Source organism: Morone saxatilis, unplaced genomic scaffold (assembly GCF_004916995.1).
Source record: "Morone saxatilis isolate NCDOM2014 unplaced genomic scaffold, NCSU_SB_2.0 Contig24, whole genome shotgun sequence".
NCBI lineage: Eukaryota > Metazoa > Chordata > Actinopteri > Moronidae > Morone > Morone saxatilis.
In genome coordinates, this window is record NW_023339807.1 from 16,258,144 (window position 1) to 16,276,231 (window position 18,088).

The 18,088-nt window shown below is 40.6% G+C and overlaps 3 protein-coding genes across 5 annotated transcripts; 1 reads left to right on the top strand and 2 right to left on the bottom strand.

Annotated features, from left to right (window-relative positions):
• Positions 1-129: 129 nt before the first annotated feature.
• zgc:174888 (uncharacterized protein LOC558116 homolog) lies at positions 130-3,074 on the bottom strand. Its single transcript, XM_035673041.1, has 5 exons — positions 2,534-3,074; positions 2,072-2,178; positions 1,572-1,643; positions 1,149-1,295; positions 130-933 (listed from the first exon to the last, which is right to left on the bottom strand). Exons 1-5 carry the CDS (start codon positions 2,544-2,546, stop codon positions 577-579), a joined length of 696 nt encoding a protein of 231 aa, XP_035528934.1. The 5' UTR covers positions 2,547-3,074; the 3' UTR covers positions 130-576.
• Positions 3,075-4,676: 1,602 nt separating this feature from the next.
• flcn (folliculin) lies at positions 4,677-11,193 on the bottom strand. 2 transcript variants are annotated; one of them, XM_035672356.1, is made up of 12 exons: positions 10,953-11,193; positions 10,599-10,811; positions 10,270-10,428; positions 9,941-10,162; positions 9,678-9,844; positions 9,489-9,580; positions 8,352-8,515; positions 8,034-8,147; positions 6,278-6,401; positions 6,039-6,164; positions 5,366-5,468; positions 4,677-5,260 (listed from the first exon to the last, which is right to left on the bottom strand). In XM_035672356.1, exons 2-12 carry the CDS (start codon positions 10,809-10,811, stop codon positions 5,053-5,055), a joined length of 1,692 nt encoding a protein of 563 aa, XP_035528249.1. In that variant the 5' UTR covers positions 10,953-11,193; the 3' UTR covers positions 4,677-5,052. The 2 variants fall into 2 exon arrangements, with proteins under 2 accessions (XP_035528249.1, XP_035528250.1); XM_035672357.1 differs by having other exon boundaries at positions 10,282-10,428; positions 10,953-11,192.
• Positions 11,194-11,459: 266 nt separating this feature from the next.
• On the top strand, positions 11,460-18,082 carry leng9 (leukocyte receptor cluster (LRC) member 9). Of its 2 annotated transcripts, none has more exons than XM_035672846.1 (8): positions 11,460-11,494; positions 11,846-11,972; positions 13,124-13,217; positions 14,039-14,163; positions 14,260-14,586; positions 14,724-14,982; positions 15,871-15,994; positions 16,096-18,082. In XM_035672846.1, the coding sequence occupies exons 2-8, from the start codon at positions 11,849-11,851 to the stop codon at positions 16,750-16,752; spliced, it is 1,710 nt and encodes a 569-aa protein (XP_035528739.1). In that variant the 5' UTR covers positions 11,460-11,494; positions 11,846-11,848; the 3' UTR covers positions 16,753-18,082. The 2 variants fall into 2 exon arrangements, with proteins under 2 accessions (XP_035528739.1, XP_035528740.1); XM_035672847.1 differs by lacking the exon at positions 11,460-11,494 and adding an exon at positions 11,505-11,660.
• The last annotated feature ends 6 nt before the right edge of the window (positions 18,083-18,088 follow it).

Consider the following 18,088-nt stretch of genomic DNA (forward strand, 5'->3'; position numbering starts at 1 on the left):
ACAAGTACCTCAAAATTGTACTGAAGTACAGTTCACTCCATCACTGACACACAGCAAAGACCACAATAAATATAGCTTACAACCATTGGTGTATTATATCCTGGTGAGTTAAACCAAAAACTAACAATGTATATATCTAAATGTCTTTAATTTACAATTATGTACAAAAGTAAACACCCATAGACTATAATCTCTTACATTTACGTAACATTCATTGTAAACAGTGATGAATTCCACATCAACAGACGACGGCTTATGTGCATTGGCTTGCTCAGCATTTATCTCTTGTTAGCATAAAGAGCATAGCTAGCTGGAGCTCGTGGCTTGCTCTAGAGAGAGGATGACTATACGTTTTATTTATATGTGTGATATCAGTTGTTACTGTTGACAGTGAACGTAGCTATGTGGACTAACTTTGGACATTAAATGCAACCGGTGCATGTCACTTCATATTAACAAAGCTTATCGCATTGACACACAAACACACAAATATAGAGAAAACAAACATTCAGTGCCAGGAAATGTCTTGCATTTTGTGTGCATCATCGAAAAAGATCCTTTTTTTTTTGTCTGTAACTATGGCAACAACCACCAGTAGAGTCTGAATAGCAAGGGGCTCCAGACAGAAGCGTAATACGATAGGGACGGAGGGCCACCGTTGGACAGCGGCTGTGTAATGTCTATCATCCTGTCAGGCTGTCCTTCATCCTCTGTAGCACTGATAGCTCGGGTGGTCAAGAGTCTGGCCCTCGAGGGGCCGTAGTCCTTTCTCTCAACAGAGGGGGGCAAAGTTGGCAGGGTGCAAGTTTCAATAGAGGGTAAGCTCTCGACCTGGAGCCATCGAGCAAAAAGTTCTGATGTTAGGTTGAGGAGTTCTTCAGGAGAGGAATGTAATGTGGAGAATTTGTCCAGGTCCGTCTCCTCCTGGAACTTCTGTGAGAAGGAAGCACAGGAGAAATTAAAGATTTACAACAGACAGTAAACAAAGACACAAAATCTCCAGGAGCTCTTATTAATGCGCCTGTACGTCAATCAATGTTTGAATCAAAAATGAAAAGAATGCAGTAAGGAATCACATGTTACATAACCAGAGATAGACATATAATATAAAGGTATTCTGATTAGATGTATCTGAGACAAAAGCCTACCCCTGTATATTTGTTCCTGCTAATAATCCTGTCCAGTGTCTGCTTGAGATCGAGGATGAGGGAGTGATTTAAGTGCTCGTCCCAGAGGTTTCTGAGGAGCACATGCCAAGACTCCAAGAGGACTACTGCAGCAGGAAACACACAACACTGCAGGGAAAAGGTAGAGCAGCACAACAACCCTAAAGTTAGATTTACTGTGCAAAACACACGTGACAAACCACCACAAGAACCACATCAATTGCTCAATTCATGGTACAACAATGTTTTGCTAAACTGAACATTTACAAGGTTGAAGATGAAGTTAATGATTATCCTGTTGAAGATACTGAAATGTCTTTCAGCACAAAGCTGAAGAGATTGTTGTATGACTCATTTATTGCACATCAAACTCCACTTCCCGTTTTTATCTGATAAGGAACTCACCGGATCAGTGTCACACAGCATGCTTTTAGTGTAGTGGTGCACTACATAGTAATCTTTAGGGAATACTGTCCGCTGGAAGAGAAAACAAAATAAAAATAAGAGAATAAACACTCAGCTGATGAAATATGCAATGTTTATTTTGATGATTAATATACTATAACTATACATACACACTGTAACTATGTGATTAATAATTTATGCAGAAAACTACCCACATTAGTAGCAACTAACCACAGCTACACAATGTTTGATTTCCTAAACTTAGCAGAACTATGCACGTCAGTCGTAAACACTGTCTGTCATCAGATGACAAGATAGAGCTGATTATGATCTTCACCTTTGACCATCTCTTTGTACAGAGGGTGATTAATAAGTTATTATTTAAAGCATAGTAAACTACATTTGGTAAGAAAAACGTCATTCCTACATAGCTTTTCACTTTGAAAACATAAAAAGGATTAAAAAAAAGAAAGAAAGATGAACAAACTCTTTAAACTTACAAATCCAGTTGGGTTATGGTCGATAGTTCTTTTAATGTTTTTCACACCTTCACAGTCAAAGCCACATCCACCGCATTGGACAGTCAAGAGTAATAGCAAGAGCAAAACTGTTTGAAGCATGAGTAAGAAGGACAAAGAGACAGAACATTCAGTTAATTGCTGGAAACTTTCTGTGGTTTGTAGCTTGTTCAAACTGCATACCTACTAAGACACATTACATCATTTCCTGCCTCAATTAGGTATTTCTGCAGAAAACATGAAAACTGGTCTGTTGTTGCAACAGCTCTAATTCAATTTAGACACCGGAAATGCTATTGTAACAGTCCAAAGTGACACAGCAAATCTAAATTAAATTAAATTATTAAAATTGACTATAAATAGTTGTTATTTTCCCACATACTTGAAAAAGAAAGTTTGCACACACACAAAAAAGAAACATTAACATAAACTTTAGTTTCTCACCTGGCAGTGACATCCTTTTATCTTTCTAAGAATGGACATTTCTCCATTTCTCTTGTTGACGGCAATCACTCTGCAGACGGGTTTCTGTGTCAGTCTGTGAAAAGCAAAGTTTCTTGAGGTCTTTGACACAGAGTACGCTGCCGTGTCTTCTCCTTCACGCTTTGATATTTAGTCTCCTTCTGGACATCCCTTATACGTTCCTTCCTTTTGAGTTCCTTTGGTACTTTCCAAAAAAATGCCTCATTTATCCTCTCACGCCATCCTGCTCTCTCACTTTGGATTTTCCCACTTAAGCCTGAGTGACTGCAGCCTTTCCCTTTGAAAGCTTTTGTTTTTTGTTTTTTACTATATCTCTTTCCCTTTCCCTTTCTCTCCCTACTGACCTAGAATCTTCCTGAACAGTCTAATTTGAATCCCTCCTCTCTCCCTCGAAACTGGTTAATGGATAAAGCGGGAGAGACACTGGCCTCCTCTTCTCTATCTCTCCCTCTGACCACTCTGTGTATCCTCACTCGGCTCAAAGTGAAAGTGCTATGCTGGATTGCTTGTCTGCTCCCTTTAAGTCTCGGCCCCTCCCACTGCCACACGTTTTACCTCACTATTGACTGACCCGGCCCCCTCCCCCCTGTTCCCCACATTCCCTGACCCCCACCCTCTCACCCCCACCACCCCCACCATCCAAACCAGGCCCAAGGAGGCTTAGTCATGCAGTTGGAGCGTATGTTTTTCATTTGGACTCTCCCCCACACCTCTGTGCTTTGGATCCATCAAGTCAATGCGCAACATCATCCTGTTTAATCGTCACATGATCTTTCTGCTTTTTTTATTTTCTAAATAAATCACAGAATCACATTCCTTGAAAATTTGACAAAGAGGATTGCGACACTTCATCGTTGCAACTTGCAAGTCATTGCATGTGGGACAGCTTTTCTGTAACCATTACTGTTAAAATCGTCTCCACAGAAATGGATGGTGTGATTGTGACGTCTGAAATTGTGCACAGCTGTCATTATCCTGTCTGTGGTGGTGTTGTTCTGTCCCCTCAGGTTATGTGAAGCATCGTGTTATTTTGGTTTAGATGTCAGGAGAGGACCTAATTACTAATGAAAGGAAGGAAGTGCAAAGTTGTTTCTTTGAGTCAAAGAGGAATTGTTCTTGTATGTGTCCTTTTTTGAACATAAGCCAAAAGAAGCAAGACTAGTTTCCCTGTTCCAATCTCCCTAGAGTGAAAAAGGAGGCTAGAGAGCAACAGCCTCACTGCAAGCAATGTACTATAACACTCCCCGAGGCATCATCAACTCGAAACCTCTTCACCTATACTGTGTTTTAATGACGGGTATAAATATCCAGTCACTGTGCTGTCTTCCTGTTTCATACATCGCCTGTTAAAGGGAAGTTAACATGTAACTAATCTGTGGAGCTGCTGCAAATGAGGTTTGTGCTTCTATTAGTAAAACTTGCAAAATGAAATCCAGATTTGAGTTAGTCAGAGAAAAGCATAACAATGAAAAAACCTCTATTAGGACACTGGGGCATACAAACAATGTTGAGAAGTAGATTCATTTTTACAGGGAAAGCCAGAGTAATCTTAATATTTACAAATTCGTTTTTTTCCTTTTTTAATTCATTTGAAACTTTTTTTGCACAATATCTACACGGTATCGGTCAAGAAAAAAAAAGCAGCCTTTCAATTTAAACAAAGCCTTATGTTGCTGACTTTTATTGACTGAAGTCTGCAAGCTTCAGCAAAGCAACAGGCTCAAATAACTGGCACGAACAAAAAAAGACCCTCAGCTTTTTAGTGGATCAGTGTGCGACTGGCTCATTAAGAAGCCAAAATCCTGCTGATGTGGTTCGGCCACTCCCGGAGCGAGGCTGTTATGCAACCGTTTTGTACATTTCAGGACACCAGAAAAACCTTAAAAGTGTTGTCTTACACCACTTGAGACTTGTTGGCTGTCGGCCAGTCAAACAAGTGAGTGGTAGCAGGCAGGGAATTTCTGCTCTCCTCCAATTCACTCCCTCTTTATTCTTCCTGTTCGCCACAAGATGGAGCCAATTGTGGAAAAAAAAAAAAAAAAAGGATTAAGTGATTAAGTTCACATTAATTTATTTAATTTAAAAACATCAGTAAACGAGTAAACAAAGTGCAAAGTCTTTAATTGTAATAAGTTAAACTTCACATAAGTATGTTGAGGTCTTTTACAATAATTCCCTTTGACAAACAAAAGTCTCCTACATTATCCAAACTGACTGAACGTGTTAATCTGTGCAGAATAATATTGGAGGGTTAGGAACAGTAGATTTCTCATTACTTAAAAAGACAATAATGGATAAGCCAAAGCATTTTTTTCATCCATTTACATTCCTCTTTCATTCCACTAAAAGTCCCTAACAGTTAGCAAAATGGATAATGGAAAGATTCTTGCTTTCACTTTCCTTTCTTTAGTATTTCTCTCTTGTTTCAGCCCCCCCTTTCTTCACCCCTCAACCGCCTATTCTTTCTTCATTCCTCTTTGTCACTGGCTGGGGCTCCTCTCCCCTCCTCGGACGGCTGTCATTAAATGACTCTTGTAGGTTTTGCTGAGTCCAGTCATCCAGAACTTGAGCAGCCTGACGTTGTCCTCCTCGCCCGGCCCAGTGGCGCCAAGGAGGGCCAGAACCTTCTGGGTGTCCTCCCTCCCTCGCCCGTCCACTTTGGAGAACTTGAACAGCACTTTGACCTTACTGAAAGAGAGAGAATCCGCTCTGAGAAGGCTTTCATATGCAAAATGGTTAGATCTTACATACACTCAGGTGGTCTTTCATTAAGACTGAAAGGATTTTACTCACTTCATCCACTCTTCCTTCAGACACAACAGGCAGTGAGACACAACGTCCACAGACAAGTTCTCATTGGACAGGGCCACCTCAAGCTTGTTCAATAACGTGGGACCTGTGAAAGGAGAGTTCATCATATGATCATTATTCTATTGTACAACCCTTTGTACCCCCACGTAATTCCTGCTAAATACCCACCATCATGTTTTTGGGGACCTTTTACCTAAATGGTAACTCGTAACGTTCTGGAAGAACAGTTTTGAAAAAGATTTGGTGGAGAGATAGGCTATGGGCCAAGAAACGGATCAGTTGAAAAAAAAAAAAGAAAAAGCAGAACCAGGTATTTTAAGGACAACGTTGTGGGATAAGACATGTTGTGTCTGGTTCACTTAAATGACAAAGAAATCTGGCCCGTATAAGAATCAGGGTTAAGAGGACCACATTCTTTGTGTATTTCAATGCGGATTCAGATTAAAAAAAAAAAAAAAATGTATATAGTCGAAAACATTTTCTGTGATGAATTAAAATTAAGTAATTAGTTTAACTCAGCAGAACATTGGAAAGACATGCACTCTTTAATTCTGTGGTTCTAACCAAGAGGCAAAGGCCTGTGTATTATTTGAAATTGAAAGTGGCAGCAAACCTACAGTGGCTATTTATAACAAATCCAGGTATGTGTGCTCACCCCTGTCTGTGGGCTGTGTGTTGGCACTGCTGATGGTGAACTGATAAAGTGAAGAGATATCATCTTCACCCAGAACTGAGATCTGACAGCTTCTCTCTGAACTGACATCCACCAGCACTGAGAACTCTACAGGACAAACAAAAGGAAGGTAAAATAAACACAATATGACCAGCATGCAGAAGCCTACAGTTTGTTACAGCAGATTTCATACATCTATCACAGTCCAGACTCTCCTGTACCTGAGGAGCTGACGTGGGTTGGAATAGGCACATCTGGGCTGAGACCCAGGAAGTTGCATTTGTAGGCCTCCTCATACTGAGCACTGTATGGCACAGAACGCACACAGCCTACTGGCAGCAAAGACTGATGGGAAACAGAGATTCAGATTATAACCATGTTTGGCTAACTGAGCATGTTAATTGCCCTGCTCACCCACTCAGCGTTTCTATGGCTGAATTCCATTTAGCTGCTTCAGACGTGACATGTTGTGATGATATGTGTTAGTAGGAATCTCAATTTTAATAGTAATAAAAAAAAAGAAAAGTCATGATGATGTGACACTTGTTGTTCAGGTCTGTAACAAACAAACATGTTTTCTTACATCCGTAGGCCAGCGCTACAGTACTTCATTATAATGCTGATTTTTTATAAAGAATTGCAGCTTCTGTGATTTGGAAATGGCACATAAAATAACATTTGGATAAAGTGTGCTGCCCTAATCCGGACACGTTATCCAGATAAGGAAAAACACATGATAATTCAAGGTGTAAATGCATACAATCAGATCTGCCTGACCACATCTGGCTCGCATTGGATTTTAAGTAGAAGCAAACGCAATCTGTACAACGCCCTGCCATCTGTACACAATACAACACTGATACAGATATTTGTTCTTTGCTAACATAAAATATAGGTTGTTTAAAGGGTGAGAGAGCGACTTAAGACTGAAAGAGATAAGCCCCTAATTACTGATTATTCATCTATTCTGTGCCATGAAAACATAAAAATTTAAAAAAGGCAAGTTAATCATCAGAACGTTGTGTATATGAACGATATACAGTAAGGTATATTTGTGCAGCTGTTAACAAGGTATATAATTTATCTAACCGACACAACATTTTTATACAAATAAAGGAATAACTTACATTACATTTGCTAAATTTAGAAGAATTATTAAGGATTTGTCTTTTAAAAAGTTTCCTTTAACTCAACAACTCAAAAAACAGTTTTATGTCTGTGCAGGTTTTCCTGGAGAGCGGAGATCCAACCTCAAGGAGGATAACGAAACGCTTTAAAAATACCACGTGTGAAGGCAAAGGCAAGATCTGGTTGTTCAGTAACTTGTCCAGATACAGATCACAGTTAATTTGCTTTGAGTGGGGTGACTTTCATGACTCACTGCAACACCTAAATGGAACAAAGCCATCGTTGTTAGTAACACCTGGGCAATTTTCCCGCTATGACAAGTGAAAAAGGCCGGGGAAACATGCAACAATGTAATTGTAATCTGCAAGAATTACAAAAAAACATTATCAAAATTATCACAAAGCATTAGACTCACATATCTTTCAGCAGTAAAATGGAACAATAATTCTATAATGAAAACAGTTACAGGCTCTGTCTTGTTGCATAGAACGATCAGGGAAGCATGTACAGGCAAATTTCGAGGTGTGTAATGTTAGCATAAACAACATGTCTTTAGGCAAGAATTTGATCTTTATGGAGAAATAACTGAAACCAAATATGATCTGTTTCTATCAGATTCAAAGAAGGTATCAGTCATTTTTATTTAACCATATTTCATAAAAAACCTCGACAACATGAAAGGATTAGCGTTAGATGAGTGTAACAAACTAACAGTGTTATACAGCACTGCACACATTAGTTATACCATGGCTCAACTTAAGAGGACCCTCGCTGGTCTTATCACTGTTTACCCACATCATAACGACCATATCTCCTAACGAGGCAGAAAGAGACGCAGTAGTCGAGTACCTTGAGCACTGTAAAAGCTGATTGGATGAGCCCGGGGTCCGCGCTTCTCCATATGACCTGGTTTCCCATGAGCACATGCCACACTAGCTGACGAAACTCAGCCGCCCCGAGGACCTGCAGAACAAATCGGACTGTAATGTACAAAAGCTCACAGATAATGCTAATCTGCTAATGGAAATATGTGAATGAGCTTAAATGTATTTAGAGATTAATGCCATAAAACTGTAAATTCTTGCAAAAACTACCATCTGTAGCTTTTTATCTCCCCTTTTATATATAATTATGCACACCTAAATGTCAAAAAGTAGCCAAGTTTACCTGTCTCAAATGCCTCAGTGACCTAAATTTGGGACCAGGTAATTCATCTAATTTTGCATCATCAGACAGGAAGTCGTGGCGCAGCTCATTCTCCGATGGGGGCCGCTGCAACTGTGAAGTGCCTCCTTCGGCTCCCTGCCAGCAGCTCATTTCCTCCTCTTGCTCTTTTGGAAACAGAGAATGACATAAGAACGGAAAAAACAATGACCAAATGTTTTCAAGCCGAGGGTTATTTCAAATCAGGGGATTTTTGGTGGAAACTATTACAAAGTGCCGTCTCTGTATCATACTCCATATATAGTCTGATGTGCTACACAACCTCTAGTTCTAGTGTACAATCTCATTTCTTATCTGTGACTAATTTAGTAGATTTACACTAATATCATGTAACTGAAAACAAAACTGCTCCTCCTGTAGTCCGCACTACATTAAAAAACTTTTTTATTACTTATAATTGATGACTTTAATTATTATTATTATTTTCTTGTGTTGTAATTTCTATGTATTTGTTAATCATTTGCTGATTGTAATTTTAAAAATTGTTACAGAAATGAAGTTTATTACTTTGTTACAACATCAGTATAAAAGAACAGGGTGTTAAAATTCCACAAGAGCTGCACTGGACTGGGAAATATCTAAATCTTTTAATCACTTTCTCAATCTTTACTAAAAATTGTGAAAGTTCTTGTCCAGTGGATTTGAGTATAATTGTTTGAATGTGAATCACTTTGTTTTTCTGGCCAGAGTGTTTCCGCACTGGCTGACACAGTGAATCAGACTTTAACAGCAGACTCTTCAGACTGATGACCATACCATGGCACATTGTGCAAACACATGACATCTGCTGATATCACTCCCCACCAAGAGACCAAACCTTGCCTGGAAGGCAAGCCACATCGAAACTCTGCCAAAGTAAATGATTTTCCATTTTCTTTTTTTTTCTTTGGGGGGGCCACAACAGTAAGAAGTCAGCCTTTGTATATGGGGCACGCAGTCTACCAGGTGAGCAACTGGGGCATCCCCCATCTTCAGCTTTTACTCAGTTACAGGCTTGAACAGGTGGTGAGATTGGTTGATAAAAAGGTTTCCATGACAGGATAGTTAAAATATAATCCTGTCTAAAGACAATGTGTCTACCTGTCTGTCTCTCTATGAGCACCAGTGTGTCCTCAGTGGGGGCTCCCTCCAGCAGCTTCTCTGTCAGGCGACTCCCACAGGCTTTCAGCAGCCTGGAGATGATGTGAAACCACACGTCAAGGTGAGAGATTACACGAGGATAGACAACAACTAGTGTGTCATAGTGGGACTGACAACATATCAACTCACCAGCTAAATGAGGAGTGCAGGCTGGCCCAGAGATTCTGGTGCTGGGTAAGAGAAGTTAGTGATCGGGCTGCGTTGCCACTCCGTTGGTGAGGGAAAACTGCAGGTGAGAACACACTGTTCATCCTCACCGCTCGCTGGGGACAAACTCCTTGTTCATTGTCAAAGACCTGATGGAGAAAAGAGTATGAAGACATTAAGTGAACTAATATATATGCATGTAAAATCAGTCTGTTTGAATAAACTAAATAAAAGGCACACCCTACCTTGAGGGCTGTGCTTTGCAGGCTCTGTATAGTGAGTCTGAGGTGGCGTAACAGGAAGGGCCAGGAGTTAATAAGGTAGATCCTGTCCATTGCTACCATGACGATACTATACCAGCGCTGGAAGCCCCTGGCCAGACTGTCTTTGATAAAGAAGGTGTGTGAGAACACAAAACCGTGTTGCTCATCTCCAAAGAAAATTGGCCCTTCACGTCCGGGACACACCTGGCGATAACGACAGAGACCAAACAAAGGAATAAGAACACTTGAGTTAGGTTTATGTAGTGCATGAGATGCGTGACTCACACACACACTCATACATGCAGACGTACGTCACTGTTTACCTCACAGCTGAGGCTGCGTACGCAGGCCTGGCGGACCACGCTGAACAGCTGTGACTGTCTGGGATGCTGGTGGCTCAGGAAGCGAATGCCTGTTTCATCGTCAATGCTCACAAAGCCCGGGTGAGACGCAGGCAGAGAGCGACATCCCTGTGAGGAGACGAGAAGAGAAAAATGAGTACTTTGATGATGACAACTCTATGGGCTCACCTTCATAGTAAAAAGTTAAGCTAGAGTGTTGTAATGTGGAGGGAACTACACATTGAGTTTGTGATAAGTGAACTGAAGTTGACATTTTGTCCTCAGCCTGTGTCACTCACATCACACATTTCTCCTCTCTGTGTGGCCGAGCTGTTGGCCCTCATGGTCAGCCCTTCACCCTCCCGGTCACCATCACGGTCCCTGTCTCCAGGCACTGGGGCACCTGCATGGGATGAAGGGGACGGGGATGGAGGGTGCAGAGCCTCGGTGCAAAACAACGTCCGAGGGCCATGGAGCTCACAGAAGTGACAGAGAGCAACCAGAGCATTCATCTGAAGGGGAGACATGGTCAAATTGAGCATGAACAAGCAGTTCATAACATAACATTTGATTCTGGTCATTCACTAACATGTACTCGCTTACACTGGGGTTAACACATGCTCATTACAGCTGATTACATCAGATAATCTTACCTTCAGCACAAGTTCAATACATGACTGGTGCTCCTTCACAAAAGGACATTCATTGGCCGCAACGTTCAGAAAGCCGTTACATAAAAAGCGGCATATTAAAACAGTGCTTCAATTCTTCATTTAGTCCGTTTTTCAACAGTCCATGATTGTCAGCCGTCTCAGTTTTGTATAACTTAACTACTTTCTAGCTCTGTTTTGTGCCGTAGCTCACTAGCAACAACAGATAGTGTCATGTGACTCAGAGTCACGCGCTCCAGCACCGATGACGTATGTCAGTTAGCGGCGCCACTTTTTCTTAATTTTAACCGTTTAATCTAAAATATATCAAGTGTTTTATTGAGCGATAAGAAAGTAAAAAAAAAAACAACAGGTTTGTTTGCTGGTATCGAATTTTATTTAATGTTTCAGCAGAGGCGTTTTATTTGACGAAAGACAAATTAAAAACTACATTACCCATCATTCCCTGTGAGTAAACAAACTCAGGGTCAAAGGGCGACACACAAAAAAAACAAAAAAAAAAAACAGAGTCGTGTGCTGCTTCGGTTGGTATTTCAAAAGCTGTATAAATATTGTCCAGGGGATTTTTAAAAACGTTTTTATGTTGTAAATGAATTATCTAAAGGTTAAGAGAATTATTTTAGCGGTTGTTACATTTACAAAGTTTGTGAAACGTTTGTTTGTTGTCGCTAACAACCACTTCCGCACTGGGTAAACTGATCTAATTTACATTTAGACTTTTTTTTTTTTTTTTATTGTTTTAGGAATGTTTTTATTTGATTTTTTACAGGTTTACTTTGTCATTCTGTCAAGTGAAACAACGCTAAAGGTATAGCAGCAGACATTACAGTGACACAGCGGATTTATTTGTAGTAAAATTGTCTCTTAAATCGCAGAGTATGGCATCAGACGGACTAAGTGTGCCTTCAGGTCCACATGAGGACCAGACAGATGATGGGACCCACTCCAGTCCAGAGGCAGGGGTCCCCGCTGAGCCCAACAGGGACAAAGACACCACAGCAGGTAAATCACTGTGTGTAGTTTCACACACAGTAACTGTTTTCTGTTTATCAGGTGGATCAACTTCCTTTGAGACAATATATAGCTATTAGGTAAGACCTCATATTACTGAAATCACTCTCATTCATTTTTCAGGGATAAAATGATTCCCTTCACAGAGGGAGGAATGTGATCACATTCCTCCCTCTGTGATACAATTCTGTGTTACTGAGAGCATTTTGACTTCTGGTAAGGTCTTACTTATTTTGTTGCTGGAGCTTACCCTGGAAAGGGGGAGGTTGAAGATGAGGGGAATAGTGTAATGACTGCCAACATTTTGACTTCATGCCGGACCGCTCCGCTGAAAATATGTCAGGAGTCAGGAAGTGAGTCAAGAACGATGTCGGCTCCAACCACCAGAGAAAACATTCACTGTTTGCATGCACTTACAGTTGTCTCACTGGGCTCAAAGCCAGATATAACGTTGGCAAGACACATCAGAATTATTATTTCATACAGTTACTTCCAGTCAGACAGCAGTGATGAGTGGTCATGACATTATCTGACCCACCTGCCCCAGCCAGTGCTATCTCAGTGGGATAAAAGGCATCTAATAATAAAGGATTTGGGCCATGAGTCACTTCCAGTTCCCCTATCTGGAAATAGCATTACAGGGTGTGTGGTATGAGTTTGAGTTTACAGGCAACCACGTCCCAACTACTTGGCTGACATTTGAGTCTTCTGGGTCGAGTCATTGCCACCTGTTACATGATTTATACTCTTGGGATGTGTATTGGAGAGGAAATACAGTGTTAAGCAGACATTTTCCACTGCCATTTGTGGATTTATCGCAGATTTATTTTTGATTTGAATTGTTAAGTGCAATATCAGACCTGCTAAAGATGAGGATCAGAAAGAATCTGGGAAAAGACAAGATATTTCCTGACGTGTGAGCATATCTCACTGACACGGCGGCTCATATAAGAGACACAACATCAACATACTGGAGCAGAATCATGGGCCAGGCAGACCTCTGGAAATGTTAATCTCATTTAAATGCAGAGTCCATATTGAGAGTCTGCTCACTGTCATTACAGGCTTTCATTCCAGTTTAATTACACATCTGTCTTGTATGTCACGGCTATTCTCACTTCCTGTCTCTCTCTCATTGACAGAGTCAGTAAAACGAGACCAGGTTGAAGTCAGCGTGTGCCAGTTTTTCCTGATGGGAAAGTGTCATTTTGGCCACAGATGCCGTTTGTCTCACAGGTCTGCTCGCCTTATCTTGTTCAGCAAACTCACCAGCAGGATAAAGGATGACATTTAAATGCTTAGTTATACTCTTGACATGTGCATCATTTATTTTTAGTAACTGCTGCACTTAATAAATGGCTGCCTGAATTTTAATATATATACTCGCATGTTGTTGTGTACAGTGATTATTTGTCGCTGTGATTGTTCATCCTCTCTCTCTCTCTCTCGAGATCTCTTCTTAAAGCAATTTCAAAATAAGTCCTAATTTAAAAATGACTTCTGTATCAGTTCCGGCCACCTATAACTCTTTTATTGCACATTGGGGCATGTGAGTGTTGTTTTAAGACGGACTTGAAAAAAATGTGACTCCATCCTTTAACTACATGTTGCAAAAAGCTGATGTATGGCTGCCTGAATGTTAAACGAGCAGTGTGCAGGATTTAGTGGCATCTAGACTGAAACTTAACCTCCCCTTCCAAGCACGAAGGACAAACTATGGTGGCTGCGAAACGTGTAAAAAAAGCAAACAGCCTTATCTACAGACAGACCTATAAATATTATATTACATTTCTACCAATAGATCCTGCTGAATGTTTGATGCTGGTTTTGTCTGGTTATAGAGAAACTTTGGAAATTGAGAATTATATCGTGTGAATTTTTTATTTCTATTGTTGCCAGTTGCTGTTCATGTTTCACCCCAGGCAGAGATTATTCAAGTTAACACATGCTCCGTCAATCTGTGTCAAATGGGAATAAGACTTATCGGTTCTTTCCATTTGTCATGTTTCATGTGCATATTTGACATTTTTTCCACTTCTGTTGCTCTCGTTCCTCAGTGACCCATCACTAGATGATTCAGGGGCTGTATCTCCTGACGAGGATGACAAAGTCGATCGAGAAAAGATGGAAAAACACAAGAAGAAAGTAAACGAAGCAACAAAGCCAAAATATGAGGCAAAAGGTCACTCCATATTTAGCTACTTTCCCATCATCTGATAATGACAACATACTCTTAAGAGGTCTTTAACATATTTTTTTATATCTTACTCTTCTGCAGATGTGAACAAAAAGCCTCGCATGCGCACAGCAGATGATGTTATCTCTCGGATCCTATGGGACCCGTCAGTGGATGCATCAGAGTTTGTAGTGGGATACGTGGATCGTTTCCTTGGCGTGCTGGAGCGTCCCTTCAATGACTTCAATTGGGACACCAACCCCTGTGACTGTGATTACACTGTTGAGCTGGCCCTGCCGAGACATAGGCTCCAGTACTTCACCTACAGAGGGCACCGCGTCTGGGACCGCCACAGCAGGACCGACAGGGTGTTTGGCTCTACCGGTCAATCTCTGGCTCCCCCCTTTGGAGGGGAGGAGGAAGTAAAGGGTGAGAGACGACCCTTTATTGCTACCCTACCTCACATACAATCTGATACAATCTTACATACATAACATACATAAATTTACACAAGCCAGGACACGCTACAGTTTACACTCACCAAGTATAATAATTTCTTTCACAAGAAATAAACACAGAGGACCAAGAGCAACAACAAGACCTCCCTCAACCAACAGAAGAGCGGCCACCTGCTGTCCGTGGGCAGGAAGAGAATGAAACAGAGGACTGTACTCATACCGGGAACACACATCTGGAGGGAGAGAAGCCAAGTGAAATGACTATTCACACCCTGGATTCAACACAAGCTCCAAAGTGTAAAGGAAACACTTCTCAGGAACAACAACAAGCACAAGGAGCATGTGTTACAGAGGATGCTGCAGTCAGGTCTGGAGTTCATGTTCATCCTTCAGATTTAACTGAGAACAGGTAGCAACTCCTGAACAGAACAAAATGGTGTGTTTGAGTTCAATAATCAGATCGATTAATCAATAAATAAATCCACCATTTTGATAATCAAACAAGAGTTTAGTTATTTTTAAAGAAACAAAAGCTAAACATTTGGTTCCAGCTTTTCAAATGTGAGGATTTGAAGCATTTCTTCGTCGTAGATTATAGTGAACTGGATATCTTTGGGTTTTGGACTGTTGGTCGGTCAAAACAAAACATTTGAAGACCTGAACAGTGACACTTTATTGATAAAACGATAAATCAAGAAAATAGTAATAAACATTAAGAAGATAATGATTTAAATCAAATCACATTTGATTGAATTGCTGAAAAGTGTGCACAGCTTAACAAATACGGTGTCACAATATGGAGCAGTAGAGGACCGGACATGAAAGAAATAAATGAATCCTCCACCACGCTCTTTAGGATGTGTGAACAAAGTTTTTGTCAACTGACATCCAAATAAACATGTGTGACCCCGGCATATTGCTTTGCTAGCTAGTACAACCCACAAGTTATATAATGGCAGATTAACTAGTCGCCCTAAAGCATAAAAGCATACGCCCCTGAGTTCAAGATGAGTCATTAAAAAAATAAGAGATTTGGATGTGAAAATGCTTATTTTTTTCAACTTGTATTTGGTGTATGGCAATAGACAACAGAGCAATCAACACAAAGGCACAAGAGTAGAACTTAGAAAATGCATTTAAGTTTTATTTCAAGACGTTTTACATTCAGTATATATTGTGTTGTATGACTAGAGAAGCAATCTTGCAACATACTCTCCTTCCTCTTGAGTAATTTTACTCACTGTTTTAATTTTAGACTCAAGGCTTCAACAGACCAGACATCCTCGCTGCAAAAAGAGGGAGCAGGCGTTAAAGAGGAGGCTGAGGAAGAGACTTTGGCAGAATGGCAAGAAATCTGGGAAGGCAATGAAGACGCCTCGGTGAGTACATGACAACTAAACGTGATTTACATTCTTGTTTTGCAATCAGCGTCTTGTTTAGCACAGTGATTATCTTTATGTTCCTTTTCTCTTACACACAGACTGGTCTCGGAGCCCAGAACATCAGCCAGAGTGGTCCACCTCTGGAGCAGAGAGAGAAGTGTGGTGGTCGCCCCCCTAAGAAGCGACCCACGCACTTCATCACCTTCAAGGCAAACACTCCTGCTATCCTCTCCTGTTTCCAGCAGCTGCAGGAAGAGCTCACCTCCCTTCTACCCTCCTCTGCCCCTCACTGGCAGACCTCCTCCAGCCTTCATGTCACCCTGTGCCTCCTGGTGCTGGCCGGCCCAGCTGAGGTAGCCGCTGCCGGGGAGGTCCTCCGACGGTTTGCCTATTTGGATCGCAACCCCCCGGTGGCTCTGACCTTCCCTCTGAAGCTGAAACATTTCAACGGGAAGGTGCTGTACCTGAGCCCCCAGCCTCAGCTTCACCTCCAGCAGCTCAACAGCGGCTTGCAGGAGGCCTACAGGCAGGAGGGCTGGCTCCACAGGGACTCCTACAACCCCCGCTACCACCTCACACTGGCCAAGGTAGAGGGCGGGGAGGGAGACAGGATTTTTGAAGGGGTTGGGGACCTGAAGGTGGGGAAGGGTTTAAATTTTGGCCGTCTGCCTGTAAACACCTTACACCTTTGTGCCATGGGTGTTCCCAAAGTAGACGGTTTTTATGAGTCCGTGTGCACAGTAAATCTTCGATGATTGAAGAGCGTGGCATTTCATGTGCACACACTACATACGTGTATGTTGATACTTTAGAGATATGACTGGGTTCAATACCTCTGACATTTGCACAAGCCACGTGGCCTTATCAACCAAATATGATGTCTGTGTTTTATGAAGTTAATTATAAGATGCACTTTTTATAGGAATGCCTAAAGAGAGTTAAATGTATCGTGATGCAGCACAATGGCAAACACACTACGTTCAGTTATACTAAACTGCAAGATGCAAAAGGATACAATGGTCCCACTACACTTGATTTTACATTTTGATTAAAAATATGTATTTTCTTGGGCGCCCGGTTAGCTCAGTGCCCCCTTTCCCGTCTTCAGCTGTCACTAACATAAAGGCAATAAAAGCCAAAAAAAATACTTAAAAAAAAAAAATAAAATATGTATTTTCCTCAATTAATGCATTTTATTCCGTTACATTGTGTGTTATATTGATAGACATGAATGTAGTCTACACAAATTACAAGGAATTCATAATGATAAAATACACCTATAACTAAAAGCACAGGTGGTTGCTTTCTGTGGTTGAATAGAAGAATATAAAATCAGATTTAGTGAAATACATTAATTGCACTCGTGAAGTCTAGTTTGCATGTTATCGTGCAGACTTTCTTCTTTCATCCTCCTCTAAATACACTGTAAAGCCTGCAATTGCTAAATGAAACGCTTCAAAATTATATTATTAAAAAACATTATCAAATAGTCGATTGAAAGTACAAATATACAATAGTACATTATTGCACTTGTGAAGTCTATTTTTAGTCTTCTTATTTGTTGGCTTGATTCTGATTTATTGGTGTAAAAATTCACTATAAAGTCCGCAATTGTTAAATGAAATGCATTTCAAAACGAAAAATATTAATCGAATAGTTGACGAAGAAAATTTATAGGCAACTGTTTGTGTTTGAGTATAAATCACAGAAAACTGTCAGTGTGAGATCTCCTGCTGTAGTTGTATGAAATCTGCCTTCAGGAGACTCATGCAGAGTAGAATACCTACTTTATTAAAATAATAAATAATCTTCTAATGCCTTCAGCAGACATTTTTTCCTCCATTTATCTGATGTAGAGCTGCACGATATTGTAAAACCATCATATTGCCATTATCTTTGACAGATATTGCAATATGATTCACAATTAGTGGAAATGCATCAAAATTTTAATTTTCACTTCAGAAAATATTACAGCCACAGTCATATGACATTTATTAGGATTTGTACCAAACAAACATTTCTTTTATCTGGAGAGCAGGATTTGTAGGCCACAGTACTTCAATATAAAACTGTTTTTACACATTTTACTTT